Source organism: Gavia stellata, chromosome 24 (genome assembly GCF_030936135.1).
Source record: "Gavia stellata isolate bGavSte3 chromosome 24, bGavSte3.hap2, whole genome shotgun sequence".
Classification (NCBI taxonomy): domain Eukaryota; kingdom Metazoa; phylum Chordata; class Aves; order Gaviiformes; family Gaviidae; genus Gavia; species Gavia stellata.
This window is the reverse complement of record NC_082617.1, coordinates 12,113,866-12,139,877: the sequence shown is the minus strand read 5'-3', so window position 1 is coordinate 12,139,877 and position 26,012 is coordinate 12,113,866. Positions and strand designations below refer to the sequence as shown.

At 37.4% G+C, this 26,012-nt stretch overlaps 1 protein-coding gene across 5 annotated transcripts in view; it reads left to right on the top strand.

Moving 5' to 3' along the window:
* Positions 1–26,012, top strand: part of DENND1A (DENN domain containing 1A) — a 214,828-nt gene that overhangs the window by 58,124 nt on the left and 130,692 nt on the right. For all 5 annotated transcript variants that reach the window (XM_059828997.1, XM_059828994.1, XM_059828996.1 and 2 more), the window contains exon 5: positions 3,477–3,596. In XM_059828997.1, the coding sequence (XP_059684980.1) occupies positions 3,477–3,596 (120 nt within the window). The remainder of the gene's footprint in view (positions 1–3,476; positions 3,597–26,012) is intronic.

The following is a 26,012-nucleotide window of genomic DNA, read 5'->3' as shown; positions in this document are numbered from 1 at the left end:
TATATCATTTTGTTCATTCTGAACAAAAAGAGAGAGAAACACTGAAGTGGTTTCAGTAAAGGCCTTCCAAACACTTAGATACTATACCCAGTTAACTAGGTAGCCTTGTTGTTAGCTGTGACAATTTTAGTATTAGAATCTCTCTGCAATGTTGAGAGGTTTTTAAATTGTTATTCTTAATATAACAGTGGAGATACTGGCTCATTGTTCAAATAACTTAGAAACATGGGATAGTACCTTTGTTGGCATAATACTCTATGTAGGATGTCTCTTCATGATCAGTGGAAAAATGATCAGTATGAATTATGATGAAGAGATAATGATACAAATGATCAGAAATGTGTAGTCACTAAAGAATAGACGCTACTTTTCCTTTCACCAACTCAGAGCCCAAAGTAGCATTATCAGTCATAGAACTTAGGTTTTCAAGTCCTGCTAGAGTCATGTCCCCAATTTGTACCCTGTTTGTGAGGACTTTTACTTGGGGGAATTTAATTCACCTAACTATATTCTGTGTTATGTCAAGCTTTCAGTGGAAACCTCTTGATGGTAGAGGTGTGCTCAGTGGTACTTCAGTTGAGTCTTGCTCTTCTGACTTTGATGTTAAACAGTTGTATTTCTTTAACAAGTGCTGAGAAAGGTCGTAAGTCTTCACCTACATGTGTGTCTCTTCTAAGGCTGCATGTTAAAACAGGTGGCAAAAGCTGAAGACGTACTATTGCCTCTGCCAGATCACAACTTCAAATGATGAGGACACCAAGATTTTGAGGCAAATCAAGATCTTCTGCATATCTGACTGTTCTCTGTGCTGAAGGTTTTGGCACTCACTGACACAGACTCTTAATTCTTTTTATATTGATTCTTTTTATATATACTCTCGCCAGTGGTCAAAAATCACCAGGGACTAGTTGCCCCTTCCTTTTGGCAGTGGACCATGATTCTTCTACTCTTACGGTTGCAGGATGAAAGCAGAGGCTCTTCTCCAACTGCAGGAGTGAAGAACACCTGAGTCAAATTTCCTATCAGGATTAATTTGTGCTAGTTAGATATAGCTAGTGATGGGGGGTTTTTAAGAAATCATTCTTCCTCTCTCCCCTTCCCTCCAACCCTAACTTGTGTCTGCCCATTTAGAGATGAGATTTATAGTGCTTCCATCATGTTATTGATATTGCATTGATATTAAGATCTTAGGAAAAGCACTTTTTATGTTGGGAAGTTTATCCTTCCATGTGAAGAACTGACAACTGAAACTTTAGCAAGACCTATCAGACATATTTAGTTTCTGCAGATCACATGAATGCAATAATCTTTAGGTTTGCTTTGGAGGAGCTTACCAACTTGTCACAATTGTTTAATAAACAAGCTTCTCCCTGCTGCAAATCAAGCATGGTTTTTCCCCCTCTTCCATAATTTTAATTATCAGCTAGAATGCTATTTCTCACACATGCTCTGCTCTCAACCTTGTTAAAATTAAGCATATAATCCCCTTTTAAAACACCATACTAAAATCACCATAGTAACATTACATCCAAGCTTTACAGATAAAACACACCACCAGTAAGGGACTTTTTGGTATCCCCTAGCAGCTCAGTACGGTTTATGGAAATGGTTGCTCTGTTGACATTTAGAATTCCATAGGATAATAGTACTTACGCTGTCTAATTCTCAGACTACTGAAATGTTTTTAAATATCTGTCTTTTTGTTCATCTGTGAATTTGGAGCACTTTTCCATCTTCATCACTGCATGTTTTTCCTTCCCTGTTTGGAATCCACTGAAGGATTCTTCGTTGTAAGCTGGGCAGCGGTACCTTTCTGATCTGGATCCAACTTTTATTTCTGAAAGTCTATTTTTCCTTTTTTTCTCTAGGCACAGAGCATATAATCTCCACATAAATTGTTTATTGCATTGTATATGGTATCATCGAAGGGAATGTTTGCTTGCTTTTAAGGCTCGTGACTTAGTTAAATGGCCTTGAATTTAATAGGTTGTGTTGCTGTTGGTAGGACTGACTAGTAAAGATGCACATGTAAACTCTGGTTAGTTTTCTCAGTTCTCAGTAAACCTAAAATAAATTAGAACATAACCTGAAATAAGTGTTAATTTCTCATCATTATCTCGCATATCTCAAACACCATATCATAGATCTCAAATAGATCTAAAATTGGATGAAAAGTTCTCTAATCATTACATTAGTCCTAGCTTCACCACTAAATGTCAACGTTTCTGTTAAACAGAAAAACTACATTTCTACAAACTGGGAGGTGAATTGGGCTTGGTTTATGTGGAATCTACCATCACTGTACAGAAGCATTTGATTAACTTTAGACAAATATGATACTATCTCAAGAATGTCTTTAATTTTGTTAATAAATAGCATTCAGAAAGTGTCGTGCTTTAAATGTAAAGCATCTTATTTTGATCGTATCTCACTATTTTGAGCATCACCTATTAGCGGTAAAATACGGATGTGAATTACCATATTTTTAAAGGCATGAATTTTTAAACGCTGGGGTTTTTGTGGGTTTTTTTGTTTGTTTGTTTGTGTGATTTGGTTCTTGTTTCTTGTGTTGTTTGTGGTTTTATCTTTTGTTTTGGTGGTGGTTGTTGCTGGTTGTGGTTTTTTTGTTTTGTTTTGTTTTCCAAAACTGTTTTTCCAATTTGGGCAAATTTTCCTATAGTGATATTTTCCACTATGGTGTGAGTGCGAGCCAACGTCTAAGAATGTTATTAGTTCACTTGTGCTATTCTTGAAGAGCTGTTAAGATCTTACAAATGAGGTAAATGACTCTTAATTTTGAAAAATCATATAAGTCCTACAGAATTATTTTTATAGTCATGGCTGGCTTTAGCACAGTGTACTTTCGATTCTAGTTAATAGTATCTTCCTTTGCACACTATTCTAGTCTTTCTTTTAACTGATTGCCTAACTGCTAGAAAAAGGAGAGTCATCTGTCATGGTTCCAGTTGCTGAACATTTTGGAATGATGTATCTGGCATATATGCAAAATTGGTAGATGGATAATAAAGCTTCTACAAGTCAATATCCAAGTGTTGAAGAAGCTTAGGACGTTATTAAACATTGTCTTGCTCTTGGAGTAAACCAATTCTCAAATGAAGAGTAATAATGAAATATTTTGGGTTATATGAGAGAGCATGGGTTTGGTATGTACAGTGTCTAGTGCATTGAAGTTGGTTGACAGTCATAACCATTTTCATTTAAAGATAAATGCATTTTTAGTATCCTCCCACACTTAAGAAATGGGGAAAAAAAAATCCCCAAACAAAAACCCCTCCTCCCTCACCAAGCAACTAGCATATTTAAGTTTCTAGAGCGTGTATACTCTCACAGTTAATTTCTCAAAAAAAACTCTGCTGAAAGGGGAAGCGTTATAGGTTCAATGACTTAGACTAGATACTTTTGACACAGAGTTAGCGCAGCATTAATTTTTTCCTCTTTACTCTCTTTATTTTCAGCCATGCAGTTAACCAAGTTGGGCAGAACTTTACATTTGTGCTTACAGACATTGACAGCAAACAGAGGTTTGGATTCTGTCGCTTATCTTCTGGGGCCAAGAGCTGCTTCTGTATCTTAAGGTAGGTCTGTGGTTTGGCTTTTGGCTGACTCTAGGAAACAGTGTTTGACTTTGCTGTGTTACATTGCAATTATAATTTCCAGCTGTTCACAATTATTTTCCTATCTGGTCCTCAAAGTCACTGCTCTTCTGCAGAAGTGATGCAAAATATCTTGCACTTTGAGTTCCTCTGTAGATAACTGTATTTGTTTGTAGTCAATGTTCTTGAGTTAACAATGTGGAAAAAAAAAGTCTCTTTGCAGTAATTTGGTATGACACAGCATGATGGCAGCTGTTATCTTTAGCTGTCACAACTGATCTTGTTAAGACATTTTGTGGACATTTGTATATGCAAGTTTTATTAACAAAGCATCTGTTGGCAACTAAGAGAATGTCACTGATGCTCTCCACATTCTGAAAGTTTGTATGTATGAGCTTTACTCTGTCCTGTTGAGGGTTTCATGAAGTTTGTCATACTAAAGACTGTTAGTGGAAGTTGGAAACAATGCGTTTCACATAAGATGGGCAAAGAGGCTCTATCAGAGTAGGTTTTGATGACTTCCCACCGGCATGTTGGAATACAGTCCATAATTGTCTCTTTACATTTGCTGCAAGAAATGATGGACGTAAAATCAGTTTTAATATCTACCGATATATTAGTTCCGTTAAGAACTTCTATGGATTGAAGATTTCCACATGGCATCCAGCCTGTCTTGTTTTAAACAAATTTAAAAATAGTCTGTCTTCTGCTTTCTGCTTTTTCCATGTTCATGAGAGATTGGAAGTTCTGGAGCAATGGCCCAGGTAAAGACAGCTCAGAGTTAACTGTATGAACAGCCAGCTAGGTTGTTGAACGATTGCTCAAGCAGTCACAAATGAGGACAATTTCCTCTATGAGCAAATATAGACATCTGTCTCAGTTGTCTCTGGTTTGCTTTTCACATGAAAGAATCCAGTGTGAGAACAAGAAGAACCTGTCTTTGTCCTACGAGTACTGTGTGTTGCACGTGACAGAATGGGACCTTCTATATATATGTTATTGAATATGACCCCTCTGGAGAATTTCAGGGATAATGTTGCAAAATATAAGAGCCCTTATCAAGAACAAGGACACTTCTTACTTCATTGGGTTGCATACAGCAATGCCGTGGAATAGATTCTGGATTGATGCATGCATTTAAAATGAATACGTCTGTGCCATTTGTGCTGGCACTAGACCGGTGAAGATACCAAATGTTTGTTGCCTTGTACTTCAGCATTATACTGATGGCAGCGATCTGCTAACTAGGCCTTCATTGAAGAAGCTTAATATTTGGAGACATTATTGTGAAATCTACCAAAATTACTAATTAATTGTGTGGGAGGCAGGGTGACGGGTGTTTTCTCAGTATCTTCATTCTTTCTTTTCTCTAGTAGACATTTCAACTACTATTAGCTATGGCAGTCCAGCAATATGGACCATACACTGAAGGCAAGAAGGTATTTCCCTAGCTCTTTCCCCGTAGCTGCTACCCTGTGTAGTTGGGATGCTGATTCACTCTCATGTGGGAAGTGTCTGGTTACATAAGGTAACTTTTCCTGATTAATGACAAATTAAAAGGGAAACACAGTTTAAAAAGAAAATCTGAATGAGGAGTAGTATGAGTCCCTTCTTGATCTCTGCTGGATAAGAGTTCTTTGCTGTCAGCTCCCTTATGTTGAGTGAATGCCAAGAAGAAATGGAGGAGTTATGTTGTAGTTAAATGCCTTCTGCTTCAACTCATAACCAGAAAAAAAAAAAAAAAAGAAGAATTTTAGAGCAGTTACAGCAGTGGATGCATTGGGACTCTTAGCTTCATCCCTTTCATCCCTATTGCTTCTTTCTCCTGTGAACTAAGGAGAAAATGAAAGTTCATCATTAATGGCAGTGAATCTAAGTTTTAGAGGATAATAAAGAATGTAAATCAGCATTACACAGATTCACTTGCTCTGTTTCCAGGACTGCAGCACCCATTGTTGATGTGAATCTTCTCAGTGTCCTTTGTGAATTAAAGGATGCTGCATGGTAGATGGGTGGGTCAAAACATGCTGAAGAACGTGCAAATGACAGGAAAAAGCAAATGGGGACGAAAATAATGTTTGTTTATTTGTTTTTAAATTACAGGTTGGATGGCAGCAAGCTTGAAGTATTCCTTGCTCTGCTCAGTGATAGTATAAGAATTAAGTGATACTGTTTATTGTTAGAGATGGTATTCACATGTTTGTCAGTCAGATTTTATGAGTCTGGCCATGGTAAAATGGTTTGGAGGTAGAAAATCATCACGTGTTTAGATTCATTATTGAAGAGGAACAGGAGAAAAAGGAAATTCTTTTCACTCAGCCAGTGCTTTAAAAGATTTCTGCAGAGGTCTGGAAGCAAAGTTTAAAGCTGAGACAGTACTCAGAAGGCCAGAAGTCAAGGTCTGACTTTGAGTTTTAAAGTGACCCAGAGACTTTTTCATGTGGATGCAAAATACAGTAAGGCAGTTCTTGGAGTTCAATAGCAGTAGTTATCCACGTGGATGTAGTTACAGAGTAACTCTTTGGGCTATTTTAACCAGTACTGTTTAGAAATCTGCTTTCAAGACAGTTTTCATAGTTTTGTCCCCGCTGTGGATAGCATCACACAGATTTATGGAAATCCTTGATTAAGTTTAAAAAAACCCTGCATCTTCTAGGTGTTCTGTGATTTTCTTTTAATGTAGAACCACCGAGTCTGTCTCTCTTATTCCGTTCCCTTTTTTCTTCACTTGACTTCCAGCCGATCGCGGAAGTAGAGCGATGAGGCGCGGTGCGAAGCAGGGAGCTGTGGGCTCTGCGGCAGAGGTGACTCCTTTCTGCCTCTCAGACGGCAGAGGGCGGCACAAGGCAGAAGCGGTGTCCCCGGTGGGGTGCGGTGCCCAACAGCCCAGTTCGGAAAAAAGCCCACCGGCTTTTCCGCACGCGGAATTCCCCCGCGTAGCTTGGGATTCCGGACTACCTTTTCCAATGCGATACGTTACAAAACTTAAAATATGCTTTTTCATTATTTCCTTTTCCAAAGGATGAATGCGTACTAAGTTGAGAGCTAATGTCCAAGTCATCACATTCGGAGTTCCAATTTGGTAATCTTAATATCCTAGAAAAATTTCTATTTTTTCTTTCTAAGACTTCATTTAAGGACTTCAGGATTTTGGCTGAAATAAAATAAATCCTACTTGATATGCATTAAGAAGCTGGATTTTTTTGTTTCCAGAGGTTTGCTTTAATCTAACTTTGCATCAGATTTGGCATGGGCTTTTGAGGGTGAACAATATAGATAGTTCTGAATTTAGTGACAAGCTGTACTCTTTTATTAAAAAAAAAAAAAAAAAAAAAAAAAGGTGTGGAGGCATTCCCAAACTGCTGTTGCTTGCTCTTCTGAGACCTCATCTTCAACTCCTTAATCAGGCATGTCCCCTAGTTTTGTTCTGGAATTTGTATACTCTTGTTTCTCATCTTTTCTAAGTCTTCTATGTATGTAGAGATGTAACGTTCTTTCATTAGGGCAGAAGAGTCTGGAAGGTGCCAAAGAGGTTCAGAATTTGTTCTTGATTGCAATTTCCTGCTAATTGCAGTGTACTGGAAGAGGATGTAAACATACTGATCTACTGATATGATCTCAGTGATAAGAAATAAAATAACAGTATAAATTTATCTTTTTGCTTTTCTGTATTCTTGAAGCATATAGATGCTGTCTGATTCTTAAGAATTTCGCATGCTGAGGCTCTTAATTTTAATTTCCTCATTGTTTTAATGTCAGATCTCCTTACTAGCTTATTCATCTTTTGAAATTTCTAGCAACTCTAGCTGTACTAAACTCTGCAGGAGCCAGTTTGTTGGTTACCTTATGGACAACGTTGTTCAGTGGCTCAGCTGTAGTTGCCTCTCTGGCTAACTCCTGGGACCTAGAACTCTTAAGAGGCAGAGGCATTGATGGATTTCAACATTCTTGTGATGGTAAAGTAACATGTAAACCAATTTGTATTAGTATCAGTAAGTGTACTGAAAGGAGTAGAGTGTTTTATTTTACAATCTGGTTTCTCAAAGCTTAAGTGGACAAACACTTTTGTATGCGGTCTGCTCGTAGGGGGACAGAGTTTAAAACCTCATAGCTGAAATTACTATAAGCATCATACTTCCACTTGTACTGTTTCTAATGGTCTGAAGATGGGTGAAGATTTTTTTTTCCTCCCGTCGGGGAAGGATATTTAAAAGTGCATATCAGTTTTCATTGTAGCTGGGTTTTGTCCTTCTGACTTTTATATGTTGTAGAATCTCGGACTCCTGAAAACTTTGTCTTTCTGTGCAATCATGAAGGAAGAAGAAGTTCTGCTTTAGGAATGTAAAAAATGTTGTTAACTCAGTCTGAATACTTTTTTTGATACCCTTATTGCAGAATGTTTATATAATTAAACTAACAAGTTTAATTTTTTAAAAATATTTTTATCTTTTGTCTTCTCAAATATTTCCAGAATTCAATGTAAGGATCCCAGATACTGATGCTTGAAAAATTCTTCAGGTTATAAACTGATAGCATCCAGTCATTTCTTCAAATGTCTGTTTATTTTATATTCTGACTATTTAAACTTTAAAATAAGTTGTATGTTTATGAAACAGACTGCTTTTAAATAAAAAATAATGGCAGTGTTGAATGTATGGTAACCTATTTAAATGTGTAAGTCAGTATAATGATGTCAGGTTACGTAACATAATAAAATGGTGACTTGAATGGTGCAAATTTTTTTTGTATAGATAAAAAAAATCACATGCATGTTCACCAAGTTGACCCTAGTATTAAACATGTACTTCTCTTATGGCAATGTAGAGTTGATTTTAAAAAAATAAATTTAGTAGTTTAACTGAGAAATAATATTTTTGTATTGATTTAACTTAAATTTTGTAGTAAGCAGGTATAAGGCCAAGTATAATAATTGTGGTCTTCAAAACCATTTGGCAGACTGGTTTTGAAGTAACGTTCTTGCTGTTACTTAGTTTGCTTCCTAGTCCCTTATTTTTGAGTTAAGATTCTGAGGCCCACAATATGAAAAATCGAATGAAAAACACTGTGAAATAAAAATGTGTTTAAAAAACACCAAACACAAAACACCCCCAAAACCTCAGCAATTCTACAGTACAATATAGCAATCCTAATAAAACCGTTTTTAACATTTTTGAAGAAACTTAGCAGGTTGTGTAAAACAGTGAATTCTTAATCTAGTCTGGATTACTGGTGTATGTAGAGTATTAAATTCTATAAATTGTTTTATATATGATTCTTCACTGATTGTATTTAAATATATTTTCCAGGATGTCACTAAGCTTGTAAAATATTATGATTTACTAGTTCTTAAGTTATAAAGCTGGACAGAATGTCTGTTACAGTTCTCCGTTTCAGTAGAAGCCAAACTCATAAAAGCTATGGAGATCGGAAGTCAGTGTACTTGTCCATCTATGCAGATAAATATGCTGCCTTGTTAAATAGAGTTTCTCCCCAAATGTGATTTTGGTCAATTTAATGGTGTATTTGATTTGCAAAATTTCTTTTTTCCAGACATAAGAACAGCTTTGAGAGGTGTTAGGTAAACACTGCCAGACCATACACAACCGCTTATCCCTCAGAGGCTGCCTATATACTGTTTTTTCCCTTCCTATCAAAAAGGGTGGCAGCAATAATAGTAAAAGCTTCCTGAGAAGAGAATGTGATTGTTGGTACATGAATGAGATGCTGGTCGTCACAGCTTTGACAACACTGGAGAAGTGTATGGAGCTGGACGGGGTGGATTGCCCTGCAGGCCCCGAGATTTATGCGGACTTAGTCAGGTGAAGTAATTAGACTTGGTGGACAAGAACTCTCATTCCTGTAACCGTGTAATAGGTACCTTGCATTTTATAATTATTAACTAGTAGAATTTCTGTTTTATCTGTTAAACTGTGAGCTATAGCACCTATTTCTAACTGCTTGAAGGAGCAGTAATAATCTAAGTCAAAGATTTTTGTCTTGCTCAAAGTTTTGTTAAAGTAAAAAAAAAAAAACAACACCAAAAAACTTTGCGTAGTTTTGCTTTGGTTCACAAACTTACTGGGCAAAGTTACTGATTTAAGAAGATGCTATAACCATGTGCAACTCTGATTTCAATTTTACTTAATTTGAAGTTTTCAGTGGGTATTCAGCTTTTGTACCCAAAATGAAAATCATTCTTCGGAAGTGAAATGCAGAAACATTTGTGTGGAAATCCCTCTCGGCCAAAATAGCTAAGCTCTGCACCACTCTTTTTCTAAGATAAAAAGAAATGAATCTATAATAGTTTGTGACAGATGGCAGAAAATGTAACTAACTGAATGTGATTCTGTATGGAGTTATTTGAGGTTTTTGGTGTGATTTGTTGTGAGTTCCTCTCCTCCCCCCTTTCCTTTCCTTTGATTGCAGTCTTTGTCCATTTATTCTTAGGATAGAATAAGATTTCTGAGCAGGGGCCTCTCTTGTGGTGCAAAGTGAGAATTGTTTTTAATTGAGCAGAAACATGTGGAAGGATCAGGAATATCTCAAGGGATTACAGAAAAATTCCAAATTTGTACTACTTACAGCTTGTGTTTAGAGCAGGGTCTGCTGGGAATAAATGTTAGTTAGTGTGACCTGTGACCTTAAAAACTGTTGACATGGATTTCAGCCAGAAACTAGCCACAGAACTCCTTTGTTAAGCTCATTCATAGCTCCTTGAAAACTCTAGTCAGTGAAAGTTGCCAGCTCAAATCTAAGGAAAGCAGAGCCCTTTTTTTCTTTTTTTTTTCTTTTTTTTTCCCATGCTTTGGAAACAGTGGACGCCCCTTAACCAGCAAGACTTCTTTAATAGGACTGCATCGCCTAAACTTGATTGGAATTGACAGCTTCCTGGCTCAGGCTTGCCAACTGGCAGGGCACTGATGCATAGGGGACAAACAGCTTTAAGGGCCTGTATACCACTGTTTGTGTATGTGCCTCCGAAACGTAACACACTTCTGTTGTGATACCTTCTAATGTAAAGAAAAACATCCCAAACCCTGAACACTGCTTTTAGTTCCACAAATCTTTCAGTTATTTTGGGGGAGAAAATTGAATATTTTTGTGGGGTTTTTGTTTTAAAATAATTGTCTTGTTGTCTTCTAGAATTCTCCCTTTTCACTGATTTGGCCAAAAGCCACAGAAAAATATTTACACTTGAGGGGGGGAAGATATTTTGGTTTTAGAATTTTGGCTTCTTTTTTTTTTAAATGTGGCTGTATAGTACTTAAAAATCTGATTATCCCACTATAAAAGGGTTAAATTTACAAAACCTCCTTGTGCACTCACTTCTTTACAAGTTTTTCCACTTAATGGGTTTTGTGTGTCTTCAGCTGATTCTGTGGTACAATTCATTATTTGGCCTGCACGAAGGCTCACCTGACTTAAACTGTACTTTCGAAGTAAGATGTACCATCACACCAGTAAGTTATGTTGCAACTGTGTATATCTGGTGATAAAAACAGGTACAAAATGGGATGCAGGGAGGAGAATACAAATTTTGGTTATTTTTAAGCGGGGGAAAAAAGGTATGCAAAACAAAGTAATCTTCATGAAGAATCATTGAGCAGATAGATGGTAAACTGAGATTAGCTATCCTTGATTGATTTACAATGAGGCTTTACGCTGTTTCTCTACTGTGGGGTACAGTCCCACTGATTCAATATCCGTTGAACAACCTGCACTGTTAAGACACCCAAATATTACAGTTTTGATTCAGGTACTTCTTAAAGGCTTGATTTTGTGAAAGTGCACACTATGTAAGGCTGCTGTGTCTTTTGGAATGTCTTCCATGGGTTTTTTTTAAAGAAGAAAATAGTAGATGCAAAGGTGAACCAACCCTGTTTCTCCCAAGGACAGTGTAACATTAACCAACAATGATTGTTGTTTTCTAGGGATGGAGAGGAAGGGTGGTGGAAGAAATTGGAAGCTGCTTCCGCCTTGTAGCCATCCTCTTCCACTGAAGGCATAAGATTCTTGCCCTTTTCTTAGTCTTTATCATCCTCCTTGAATTTTTGTGCTGGTTTTTGTAGCCTCAGAGAGCTGGACTTCCTACCGAACTAATTCCTGATCAGGTGAAATAATTTGAGTTTCACTGGATTCCACCCACTTTCCCAGAGTTGACTTTGCTGCCTTCCTGCGTATAGAGTGTTTTGTTCATGTTGGTGAGTCAGGTTGGAGTAATTCAGCTCAATAAAAGCTTTAGCCTATAGAAATTCTTTAATAACCTATGGAAATTATTAAATACTTTAATTAGATTGATTTTTGTTGTTGTTGTTGTTGTTATAAAATGTTCTGTAGCTGTTGTTTCTGAAGGAGTATTTGCAGATGAATAAGGAAGAACATCCCATTCTCACTTTATCTGGATGAAAGTTTGGAACATTAAAAAAGCACAGGTTTGTAATGCAAGCTTTGAACTAGTGTTAATAGGAATTTTCTTCTGTGGAGTATACAGACTATCGCATTAATGACAAATAATTTAATGTATTTAGTAGCAGTCTGATAGATGGGAAGGCTGAGCCTTAGAATTCTTCTTGTTAACTATGAATTCTTACCTGATTTACAGTTTCTTCATGCTTTGCATTTTTCCTTCGCATGCATAAAAGTAAATTAATAGGAAGTCTACTTTGTGCTTGGTAAGAAAGTATTTAGACTACTTTTTTTTAACTTACTGCACAGCAGAAAATAAAGCCCTCTGTCTGGCTGCCTGCTGCTTTGAGGAAGATGTAACTCTGAACTATAGTTTAAGCTTTTGCTGTTTTCCCACTTGTGGGTTGTACGTGGCGGGGTTTGCCTGGTTGCTATTCACAGGCCTCGATTTCAAGAAGAGCAATTACTGGTGTTTGGGTGTTGTGTGTGTTGGTGTTGCGTCCCCCTGCCCCCTCCCCAGTCTTACCATTGATATATGTAGACGACTCAAACTTTAATTTTAATATCTTGGAGTGAATTGGAAGATGGAGAAGGGAACTAGCGCAGAGAACAATGTGGTACCAGGACTGCTGAGCTCTGCGCCCAGTTGTCATTTGTGACCGATGTGGCGAACGTGCAGTCTCATGAGCGTTACCTTAAGTACTTTTATTCTGGTAAGCTGAGTAAAATAGGGTTTGGGTGCTCTTTCTTGGTAAAGTTAGGTTACACTTAGTTCATTGTAGCCTATGTGAGATTACTGCTTTTATCCATTTATTTTATTTTATAATTACTTTTTAAAAAAAGTTTACATATAATCCACTTTTTTGAAAGGAGAGGAAGAGAACTGATAATGAAACTAGGCTTGCCTGCAGCAGAGGAAGAATTTATTTTGCTAATTTAAAGCTGTGATTACAAGTCTTACAGGCTGCAAGCAATGACTGTACATAACCCCAGAGCAGAGATGATACCCTTTAAAAAACAAACAGACAAAAACAACCCCTCCAGATCTCTCTCTCTCTCTCTCTCTCTCTCTCTCTCTCTCTCTTTTTAACCTGATTTCTTCCTTTCCCCTTTTCACTGTTAGGCTTCTTTGCAGACACAGAAAAATATTACTGTCTAATCAAATAAGAAGAAAGTCCAGACTTTATTTTAGGAGGATTCACTACAGTTGTATGTTGAATAAAATGGTAATAAGCAAAATCAATGTTTTGCTTCCATATGTATCTATATGATACTTCAAGCCTTCCAAAAAGATGTTTGGTAATGGCTGGAAATGATGTGGAACACTTCTTGGACAGTCTGTTTGGTCCTTGTGGTGTATCGACCCTGGAATCCCTGTGCTTCTTAAAACACTTCTGAGGTGAAAGAAAATAGCAAACTGGTTCTGTTAGACATGGGCAAAGGCCACAAAAAATACATGTATAAATCATGAGAAATTGGATCTCTCTGATTCAACAGTACAACAAAATTGTACCTAATAAAAACGTTGTTACTGAGCCTCTGTCTGCCGCCTGCATAGATTTCTTTATTATTTTTTTAGTAGTGGATTCAACACACGCATGGAATGTAAGTAAGAGTTGAAGATGCAGACATTTCTCAGTTCCTTTGCACGGACCTTACAGAGAAAAGAAGAGAGGGCAGGCAAGACTCGTAGCTAGAGTCTGACCTTCTTTCACAGAAATTCTAGTTTCTTACAAGCTTTCACTGTAGCAAAACAGTTCGACTTCCTCTTCTGTGTATGACAGGAAATTGATCTAAAGTGGCTTAGAAAATGTGAGAGCGCCATGAATGTAGTACGCAGGGTTGGAAGGGGTCTCCTGTTGTTGCAGGCATTTTGCTTTAACTTGACATGTTTATAAAACAGTTTACATCTTAAAAGTTTAGGGTTTTTACCCCTGCTGATTTGCTTAAACAGACACTGGCTTTTATTTTCAGTTACTTGTCAGAATATATATGGAAAAGTGATGAACCTAGTGAAGAGAGCTTGACATCAATTAAATTTAGCTATCTGCTTTGTGTTTCTTCTTTCTGATACACTGCTTCCAGTATAGTTCTTCCAAACTTCCTGTGTTTTTTCTATATTGTCCTTGCAAATTTTACAAGATAGAGATGAGCTATTTGAAAATACTGTTCCAGGAAAGAGGAATAAAATTTTGTATTACATCTGCTCATTTGTTGTCTTCTATTTTCATCTCTGCCGTTAAACTTTTTTTAGACTCTAGAAACTTATTTCAGAAAGCCTGTAAGGTTGTCTTAGAATCTTATCTTGCTCAAGTATCTTTAAATAAATTTTGAAGTGTCTCTCAAGTTATATTAGCTTTCTAAAACTATATTCTCTGCAACACTGAATAAAATACACTTATTAAAATAGTCTTAAAAAATTAAAAGCATGTGATAATGCATTTTTTCTGTCCCATCATTAAAAAGGCTCTATTGAAGTTTATTCCTAGTTTTTCTTGGTCCTCTTATTGACATGATTAATAACATTTGTGTTCATTCATGATCAATAAGTTGTGTGTATGTATTTCATAAGAATGTTCATTCATCTGTGTGTACGTCTGCAAAAATAGAAGTTTTTACATACTTTCTTATATAAATGTCGGCCTAAAGAGCAGTGTCATAAACCAAGGCAAGTCTTAAAGAATCCAGCTGATTCTATGAGGCTTGTATTTTCTGATTTATTAATATGTGAAAAGTGTGTACAGTATTTCCTCTTAATTGTTTTTTTTTCCCCTTTGGAATTGTATGCAACATCGTAGTTGTAGCAATAGAAATGCATTTTGATGTTTTGAGTTTTAAGACCAACGTTGAAAGGAGTCGATTCCACTGAACTCATAAATAATAATTCTTATTTTCACCTAGATGTAGTTGATAAATAACGAGTCAATAGGGACTATATTAAAAGACACTGAGTGAAAAGCTTTGGAGTTTTCATTGTGGTGTCAGTAGGTCTGTTAAAGGCTTTGCTAGCTGAGCTTGAAGTTTTAAAGCATGGTCGAATCAGTTTAAATATTTTTGTTGAAACTTAAATACGGTAGAACCTTGCTAATCCGCACACCTCATAATCACAGACGCAAAAATGGCAAGCTCCATGTATGGCTCAGGAGAACGGACAGGGCTGGAGTAAGGTTTCATATTTCTAGGCTTAAATATACTGCTTACTATGTTAAATTCTATTTATGTAATTCGTCATAGTAGCAAAATAAATCCATCTTAAAAAGGTACTTTTTTCTTTTTCCAGTCTTTTTTACCCTTTTTGGTTCACTTTTATGTATATTTTCAAAATATTACTGGTTTGTGCTGAGTCTTCTAGTTATAGTTGGAAATTTTCTAATGTTTTCAATATAAATGAATTAAGATTTTAATACTACATGCAATAGGAGAAAGATTTAGAGAAGACAGAAAACGTTACAAGTTCCGAACTCTGGATTTTCTGTAATGACAAATGCTCTGAAAGAGAGAAACACCTTTCTAGGAAATGGGAGGATGCTGGTTACATTGCTTTTAAATGACTTGAGAGGTACGGTATTTTCATTCTTGGCTTTCATTCGGCCTTGTCATACACACCTTCATTCTTGTTTTCTGTTCGCTGGTGACACACACCTTATGGTTGGAGTAGGGGATGTGAAGTCTTTGCTGCAGATGCTTTATTTTATGTGATCGGCTGGTGATGATGTTTGAAGCAGTTGTTCCCCTCTGTTTCTACCAATTTTTCTGTTACCGTCCACTAGAAACAGAAATTATTTATGTCCAGGTATCAAGTTTGAGGTTTGATCTTGATTGCAAAAAGAAAAATAAATCCTACTGTTACAAAATACTACGGAATGTTAGCTCCAGCCAGTCTGCTCCTCTCCCTCCCTGCCAGTTGTTGGTAACGTCCTTAAGGAGAATCAGTTAAGCCATACCTGATCGGGTCCAGCTGGGGCAGGTACCGCAGACATGGGCATCTGGAATAAAATGTTGAATGCATAAGGGGTTTGTTGGTTAATGTTGGGAAAATACTCTGAATTCCCCCTGAACTTCCTAGACAGACTGGACCTGCTGCTGGATAACTGCATATATATATATGTGTGTGTGTGTATATATGTGTGTGTGTGTATATATGTATGTTAGGAATAAACATTAAAAGTCAAATTTTCAATAACCAAATTTAAGACCCTTCTTACCTGTAAATAAGAGGTTGCAAAGAGTATTAATATGAATACCTTATTTGGCTACTGTTCAGCCTTTTTTTAATTGTTCCTAGATGGTGCTTGGCATTAGAGAAAAGATGTTTTGATTTTGTCTTTCACTTTATATGTGTGTATATATACGTTATTATTCTTAGTTGAAAGTGTAAGTGTTATCCTTTAACACTGGTATTTATTTCTCTACATGTTGATTTTGGTAACAAGTCGAGCTGTGTACTTGCATTAATTTTGTAGTGGGATAAAGTTATACCACTTTTGAAGTTAGCAGCAGCCAGAAAGTACAGGGAGTTGTTTACAAAAGAGTCCCATCGATTCTCCTTTTCTGTGGAAGCATTCAAGCAGCAAGACCTGCACAGTCTGTTTGGCACAGTAGCTGCTCTCAGCTGGCCCTGTGCCCTCCTGCTGTTAGCCGGGGCAAAGGATGTGCCAGAGCTCAGATTGTAACGGAGCAGAGCCTGCTTGCAAATCTGCTTGTAGTTAGCCTGGGGCCTTTTGGCAGCAGACTACAGCCGATTGATTTAGTTGCAATCCTTTTTCCTTAATATTTTCCATCTGGCCAACAATGACCTATAAAGACAGACACAAAACAGAGTTTGAATTATGAGGAGCGTAATAGTAAAATGCTTCCAAATCTCACTCTAGAACCTGCACCGATGGATCGCTGCCGCTGTGTAGCCGAAGGAAGTTTGTTCTAAAGCACTATTGCAACAGTGGTGTTAAGAAAAAGCACTGTAGTTCTCAGGTTCAAAATTATGTAATAGAGAAATGTGCATTTCGGTTAAACTCTTAACATGTTTCCCTTCTTGCTCTTTCTTGCTTTCTATTGATCCTGAGCAGAGTGGAGCGCTCTCAGCACAGGCTTCCTCGCACACTTCTCTTGCACGTACTGCCAGGGCTAGATCATACTGCGGTGTCAGAAGCCGTGCAAGAATAAGGGATCATAGAGCAGAGATAGGGAGGACAGGAAAAGGAACGTGGGTATGGAAGTGCTTTAAGGCATGCAGCAACAGGTTTGGGGGAATTGCATTCTAATGATGTTAATAAGGAGGTGATGTGCCCCAAGCTCTCAAACCTACAGGAGTGGATTAATGCTTTCCAGAATGAGCTGTTGCCACATCTGGGCTATTTGTCAGATCTTACAATTCTGGTTAAAGCAGGATTCTTGCTCTGATTACAGTTATCCTAAAGACTTGTAGTTTAAATATTGTATCCTTAAAGAAAATTTGTGAACTTATTTGTGCAGCTCCATGAGTTACAGCAGTCCTGGTATTGCAAGCCTTTTAGTGTGCAGCATTTACCACCTTCACCTAGGAATACTTGGGGATGTAAAGGATTTGTGTTTTTTTCCAAAGGTGACAGTAAGTCATGCACAGACTTTCACAGATCTTGTTAGTCATAATATTTACAGGAAAATTGGAAATTGATTGAACTAGGAGAAGGCTCCAGAGTGTAATTCAGATTCACGCTAACTACGAGCCCAAGAGGCCGGATGAATCCTTCTCTGAAGGTGTGTGTTTCACTTCATTACCTATAATGAAACCTCCTTTAGATCTATGCAAGTGTTCTAAGTTAAAGATTATATTAGTTTGTCTCGCCTGTGGAGTCCAAAGCACAAGCAGTCTGTGCTGTATGTTTAAACACCTGATAATTTATTTAATCTAGTAAAGTAATATTGCAACTATTCCAAGCCTTAGACGTTTAGAACCTAGAACTCTAAATAGTTCCCTTTCGGGGGGAAGGAGTGTTATGTTGTGGTTTTTTTGTTTCTCCTTTAGGTAGAAAATTTCACTTGCTGGCTCTGAAAACTATAATGAGATGTGCAGGGGCAAGGGAAAGAAACTTCTGCTGTCCTAGACTGAGTTTACCACAGCTTTGAGTTACTCCGTACATTTCCTGAAGCTGTTGACCATATAAACTAATGCAGGGCTCTTATCTGAGAGTCACTTCTCTGCTGACAGTCCTTTGTTCTTGTTTCATCGCAGTCTGCTGCCTGCTGCTTTTAATCATAGCAGTAGTAAAATTGGGGATATGAGTTCATGGATGTTGCATTCATAGAAGTGCAGTCAGAGGCACAAGTATGTTGACTTTGGAGCACTGCTATAATATAGCAGAGCATTCCTGTTTGAAACTTTCTATTATTACTTTATTATTATTATTTTTAATAGTAGAAGTAAAGGGTAAAATGAATAACATGAGGAATATGTGTAGAAGGGAGAAATGAATCTTTGCTATGGTTTTCTGGAAGAGCTAGAGGTAAGGATGGACAGGTAAAAGATGCATCGATACATGGGTTGAAAAAGAAAGGTAGACCAGTTAGGATTTTAGCTGTCGTTTGTGATACTCCATGCATGATCTTTGGTCTTCTTTTTTGCCCCTCCTTATACCTTAATGTCATTCTTGCTAAAATAAATAATTTAAAAAAAAATAATAAAATCCTCTTGTTTAAGACCAGAGATTAGATTTCAGATGGAACAGTTGCTGTCATGTAACAGTCCTGGATTGGAACTGTCGATTGATTTAACTGAACAAAGTCCAGGTAATTTTTATAACAGTGATAGGTGCCATCCATTCTGAATATTCCCTCTTGGAGCAAAAATTATGATATTGGTGTAGTGAAAGTATCAGTTCTGTGCTATTGTCTTGCTGTTTTGTTGTTGCTGTTTTGGTGTGCTTATAGGTAACGTAGAGTTCTGACCTCTAATTTATTGACATTATCTTGCATCATTGGAGTTTCTTGATAGAACTTGTGAAAATGTGAAACAAGAACAGTATTAGCTTTCAGCATATAATGAGTAAATACACAATATAAAGTTAGTTATGACTTCTAACTATTTGAACTCTCTCAACGTTGTCCTTCTCAGAGACCCAGGATCCCTTAAAACAAACAAAAAACCACCTTCTCCTCTTCCCTCTCCATTACCAACCCAGAGCAATGTTAATTTAACTGACTTTTAGTGAATTTAAAGAATAGTGAAGGTGTGTCAAAGGAAGTTTATTGCAGATTTTGCCAAAGCTTTAATCTTGCCTGCAAGCCAAATCACTTTTGTAAAATATCAATGAGAAGGATCACAACAAAAAATGTCAAGTGTTAGTAATACTAATGTATTGCTACGGGTGGCATTGGATAAAGCTAAGAACATTGCATTCTAGTCCAGCTAGTTCACTGGTCTTGCCTACTGACCAGAAACCAATTTTACTTACTTAATTAGGGCTTCATGTCACACCTTCTTTAGTTGCTGAACAACTGTAACAGAAGTAATTAAATCATGTCACTTTTTATTACCTTTGGACCTGGCTGACTGGCTTGGAAACTTCCATTTTAGTGCTAATACAAAATGAATTAGCGCATCACCTTGGGGAAAACCCAGTTCCCTGGCACCAAAAAAGCGGGGAGGAAGTAGTTAAAGTACAAGATGGATAGGTCTTCTCTTCCACAAATGGAGCACTTCTGGGTTGCTGTCTGAAGGCTTATAAAATGCGTCTGTCAGGAGCGAGACAATCCTGTACTTGCTGACAGATGTATACAACATTCCCCCAATGAGATTACATGGCAACTTCCTTCTGCAAAAATCAAGATGTGGCAGGAGCCCTCAGGTTATGCCGTAGTAATTGGAGAAGCAGGGGCTGTTCTGAGCGGTCGAACTGCTGAGAAAAGCTGCACGAGTTGACTTCTGCACATTGCTTCAGTAGAAGACGCGAATCAGCCAGACTATAATAATAGAAGGGCTTTACATGGCTTCGTAGAGGCAGTGTTATCTGGATTGTGCGTGGATCTGAAATAAAAACCTTAATTTATAACCCTGGCTGTTTATCAACATGCTTGATATGGGACATCATCCTCCAAACTATACAACACAAGTATAATTTACCAAACAGTAACTTACCTCAGTGTGTTGTAGAATTAATTAGTGTTGGTGCACCAGCTTGAGTATGCAGAGAATAAAATGATTGTGGGCAATCTCCTATTTTAATCATTTGCATAAACTGATTGTTAGACAAGAAATCTCATAAATACAAATTGTGCCCTCTAGCCAGGTAAAGGGCCCGAGAGTCTTTTCTGTGTCACATTTTCAGGAAGTCTGTTGATCAGGTTCATCAGTGGTGTTTCTGCAGGTGAAGAGCAAATACTATCATTTCGTATGCTTATTTTTACATCTAAATGTTTGTTGTGAATCCTAAAACTTTGCACACTGTAGTCATAGACAACCTGCAATCAATATCAGATTCTCTGACTTCATCTTTATAGTCTTCAATTCAAGGACTGCGTTCACATCTTTTATTACAAATGCTTATATGCTGTAAGTAAAGTGATTCTTACGTGACTAGCCCAGTTTCTTGCATTCCCAAATAATGAATTCCAAGTACCACCACAGCACTGAAATAATAATGAATTTCTCGTTTTGGTTCTTTCAGCTGTGGCTGGATGTGAGTTTAACTTTTGTGACTTTTTCTTGCTACCAAGTCACTTGGGGACCGAACTTTGCCTATTATTAGGAGGCATGTGTACTACCACTGAACGTGTGAATATTTCTTCACAGTAATGAAGTTCCCTCCATCTGCAGGGGAACTGTAGAAGACCTTGCTGCACTTACATTTGTTTCTTGCCAGTAGGAAACAAAAGTGGTTTGGAGAATATTCCAGAAGAGGGGTACATATAATTGATTTCTTCTCTCTGTTGCTGAAATATTATCATTCCCTACCCCAATTTTCTCTGTATTTAATTTACCAAAATGCAAAGAATCAGCATAGTATCCTAGAACATTGCCTTATGAACATGCAGAGGTGTGAAGCTGCATTATCCAGCTTTGCTTCTTTGGTGTTGGAATGATACAATGCTATCCGTTAATAAAAGAAAAAACAGCCTGGGCTCGTCAGTTTTTCTCTCAGTATACATCTCCCCTGTATATTCAGAAATGGGATATTTGCCATCTTGATCCTAAAGTATTTGCCTCTTACTAAAACTTTGCTTGTATTTATTGATATGATTCTCCAAGCTTTTTCTGAATCAGCTTATGGTGCTGATCTATAAGACCGAGATATTTACCACATGGCGTGCTTTTATTAAGTAGATACTCTCTTCTGTGGCTCAGAGACAATTAATTCTCTCTCTCTTGTGTGACAGTGTGATTAGCCAGTGAAAACCTAGGCCTTCCTCCTATGATTTTGCTAATTGATACTTACCTTCCCTAAATATTGATCGGACAGTTCTGATTATTCTACTCTAAATATAACTTCATGTCCTAGTGAGTTGTTCTTTCCCAGAGATGGGCATTGGTCTTACACGAGGTTGGTCACTCTAGAGGTGGAATGTGTTGGCCCGTTGGGAGTCACTTACGCTCTGAACCTGTTAGAGTAATGATGTGGGTGGCTTTTCAGCTACATTTGTTACACTCTGAGTTTCTCAACTGAGAGTTTTTGGGACTTGGGCTTTTTTTTTTTTTTTTTTTTTTTTCCTCCTTAGCCTTTGACATAGGTTGATGGCTAATGACTAATCCAAAATATATGGGTAGGAAAAAAACTCTGGTTCAAGAATAAAAGGCCCTGGGAGAGACAGAGGTTACAGAAAACATACCTGATGTTCAGCTTCAACTTTTAAATAGGTGGCAAATTTCTTTAGTAGCTGAACAAAAGCCTTTCAGTGTGGCTCTTCAACACGGAGCTGTGTAAAATTGTTCTTCTCTTCAGGAATTTATTGATGTTACAGATTGTGATACAACATATGTCAAAGTCCCATGGCTTTCGGAGCTCACTGCAGCAGCGTGCTGCAGCACATAGTGCATTTTGCTGATAGGGAGCAATTTGATTTTATTATAAAAAGTTTGTAATTCTACTGAAATTTCAGCTGAAACTTAGTGCTAGAGGATGTAGCTCAACAAGCACATATTGATTGGAGTCTGTAATGAAAAGGAGCTGTTTTTCTGGTCAAGGAAAAAGGGTTAATTTGCACTGGGATGAAAAGGCTGTTCAGGATCTACTATTTCAACCTGTGATAGACTTAACAGTAGTCTTTGATCCCCAAATGAAATGTGATGGATTTCAACTGATGCCAGATGTCTCAAACCTAGTGGGATCTCTGATTGTCTGCCACATCTAGAATTCTCTCTTCCAGCACTTTCATGTGTGTTTTTTTAAACATGGTTTGAGAAGAGAGATTCCTTGACAAGCTAAGCCTTGGAATCCTTTCTCTGTATTGTCACTTCAGTGGTGATCTTCAGGCTCTCATGCTGTCTAACACGTCTTACTTTTTTAATATCAAGCCTCATGTGCCAAACTGCTCTAACTACTTCATAACCAATTGTTTTAATGTCTGGGAAATTTAGTGCCAACATCAGCTGTAACTTTTCTCAGTTTAAGGCTGTTCTCTGCCCTCTTCTTATTTGTTAATTAGAGGATTTTACTTAACCTTGGCCAAGTAAAAATATTGTTCAATGTATTCCTGTTGGCATTAAGTGGAACATAATTGTTGTTTTTTTAACTCCAAGGCTGTCTTGTTGCACTTCGTAAAGCTTATTATAAACTCTCAAGCACTTCAGTATACCCATCTTCTCACCAAGTGTGCTTTATGGGATATCCTTTGCCTGTGGTTTTAATAAGAGTATAAAGACATGATTGCCAGTGTTTGCCTTGTAAATGCAAACAAACTGTTTTCTTTATGTACCTTTATTTCATGTTGCTACTTCAGTCCTTTGCTCTTGAACATGCTTGAGGATTTTTTTTTCATGGTCTTAAACTAAAAAACTCCCAAGATTTACAACTTTCTCATCTGAAAAGGGACAAGAGAACTTACGGTTGTGTTTGGGAGTTTATGGAGCTTCCCATTTAATTTTAAATCTACTAAAAAACATGTAATTTTTTTTTTAATATAATGCACTTGATCTTTCAGAGTTAATCATCTTAGCATGCTAAATTTGAGAAGGCAGGTATACCTGGTCAGACATACTTATGTTAGCTGGGTACAGTAAGAACTGCAGCTTTCTACTCCATAGAAGCCTTGTGTAGTAGGGCTTGCACTGTTTTAAATCTGATCAAATTGCACCATTCTTTTCTTCTGTCATCAGCCTGTGCCCCAGGCTTTAGAGATGTATGCACTCTTCAAAATCTACTTACAGTTTTGCGTTTTGTTTCAGCAGACCCTAGGTTCTGTCTCTTAGTTGAATTCCTTTCTCTTTTCCCCGTGTGGACTCACTGGAGAAATACCACTTGGCACATTCTCCCAAAGGTATGAATACCTTGCATGTTAAAAGTTAAAAATCTTTGATTTTTAAAAAGGAGTGTCCTACCAGAGGGAAATAGAAAGTCCCCAACAACAGAACAGACCTTAAAGATACTTCTGAAACCACAAAATATTCTATCATAAAATTCAGTAAACTTTCTTTAAATTTTGCAGTGACAGGTATTGCACAAGAAAAAAGCTTGACTCTTGAAGATACTTAAAATTTTGTGCATTCTAACTTCTGCCTATATATTTATGTGTCTGTGAATGTACAGTTCCTTTGTACAGAATATAGGATGTTATGCATGGACCTGTAAGCCAAAAGGTGTGGTATTCCTATTTTCCAGTCTGAAGTGTAATGCTCCAGGTTCTTAAAATACAGATTCTTTTTGTATAAAATGTTTTTCAGTGGAAGTCCAAGGCATGCTTTTCATGGGAAAGCTGTTTCTTTTTCAGACCGTAAAATTATGTTGTTTTCTTCCTTCACAGAGGGCTCCTGCGAGAAGCAGTGGGGATTACTGTGTGCTTCGTTGATAGATGCTTCATGATGTTGCATACTGTAATGCTGAAGTTCTTCTGAATTCGTTTTATTTACATAAATTCCACAGTGCAGCTGCACTGGACTTTTTCCACCCCCCCTCCAAGGTTTTAGAGTGACCACAAAGAATCCGGGAAGGGGTGACAGCTTTGTCAAACTCGGCCTTCAGTTCCGTTTGCGATGTCCCAATTAGATGTTAGCACACTAACAAAGGACCCTTGGAATGGTTATCTGAAGCTGCCCCTGCACTTTTTAGCTTGACTAAAATGTAAAATTGTTACATCATAAATCTCTTTGTTACAGTTTTCTGGCTTCACGTTGCTAAAGGGGTGTATTCAGCTCCTTTGAGCTGTCTTTTGTGAGAGACGCTGCTGCTGTGTTTCAAGAGCCACTGTAGCTGTTTGGGGAGCGGTTGGGTTCAGTAGTGGTATTTAGTGAACTTGGGAGTCTTTGTGTGAGTGAGACTTGCTGTAACTGCTTATACTTGGTCACACTGGGTAGAAAAACAGGAAAGGGAATGTTTTAATTGACTTCTATTAATACACCGTGGCAAGTCACCAAAGTAAGCACTTTCTATTGACAATTACATAGCATTAAGATGCTCCGTAAGACGAGATGCGCAAGTTCTGTGTGAGCCAGTTCTCTGGGGTTAAATACTTCTGAAATATGTAGGTGAGTCATGTGCTTAAGCTACAGAACTTTTAACTGAATCTCACGGAATCATGGAAAGATCGCTCATGGTAGTAATCAAAGGGAAGTTTAGAACAAAATTGGAGAAAATCCAAAAAGGAAAGAAATCCTGTGAGAGCAAGAAAAGGAAGGGATTCAGATGCCTCTCTACAATGACAGAGCCACTTACAATGGATTGAGGTCTAACGCAGAGACAAAACTTTGAAATAAAAAAAAAAGCTGATATTCAAAAAAGGCTGTTGGCTGATCCTGTGGAAGGTAAGCCTGCATCTCATCAACATGCACAGATGTTGCTATGGAGATTTGTGGGTATGTGTGTATGTGTTTAAGCTTACAAGTGTGAGAATGTGTCAATAGACTGAGTCTAGAAGAGAGAATAATGATGTACTGAGTTGCATAAGGTGTAGGGGAAGACACTGGAACACATAAATGGCTGAACTGGGAATTTAGCCTACAGAAATTCCCAAATGAGCCCAGAGATGTCTTGGTTCTTTCAAATGCATTTTGTAAAAATGCTGGAGACATTGGGTGGGGGGAGGAAAGGAAGGTGAAAAAAAACCCAACTTAATAGTGTATTACTGCAAGGAAAATAATAGGCATATGAAGACTCAGCTCTCTCCTGAGGGGAGGAAAAAGTATTATTCTTAAAAATATGAAGTTAAGTCATTTGACTTAGTCTTAGCTGTTAAAAATTAAGGTGGAATTTAAAAATAATTAAAAATGGAAAGTCACATTTTTAATGAAAGGAGGGAAAAAGTGTTTTGATGGCTGTGCTTTTAGTTTTTAAAACGGTATCTGCGTAAAACCGCTGAAGAGGATGGTGACTGGCAAACATAACTTAGTTCATCATCAGAACCTGCCATCACCATTATTAACTTAAAATAGCATATGATTGCTAACATTAGGAATAATGTTGTCTGGGAGGTGTATCATTAGTTACCAGGTGCAGGAGGATGGGAAAGAAGCAGTATTGTTTTTAAGTCTAAATTGCAGAGGTTTATCTTTAAATGCAAGAAGTCTTAAGATACCTAGTCTCTGAGAGACTGTAGTAATTTTTGATATATTTTCCATACTTGTTTTCTTTCAAACGTCATGGTGATGGGATTATCCACAGAGATGCAAGTCACTCGCATCATACGAGTGTGACCATGCAAGAAAAGGTGTTTCGCTTATTAGACCAACGCTTTGACACATAAGAACCTGCTGGGCTTTGTGGTGATTTCACTGCCACCACTAAGAACTGGGCCATCTATGTTTTGAATTAATTACTCAGAGTCCATGAACTGAAACACCAGTGTGTTTTATTGATACATGCACAAGTC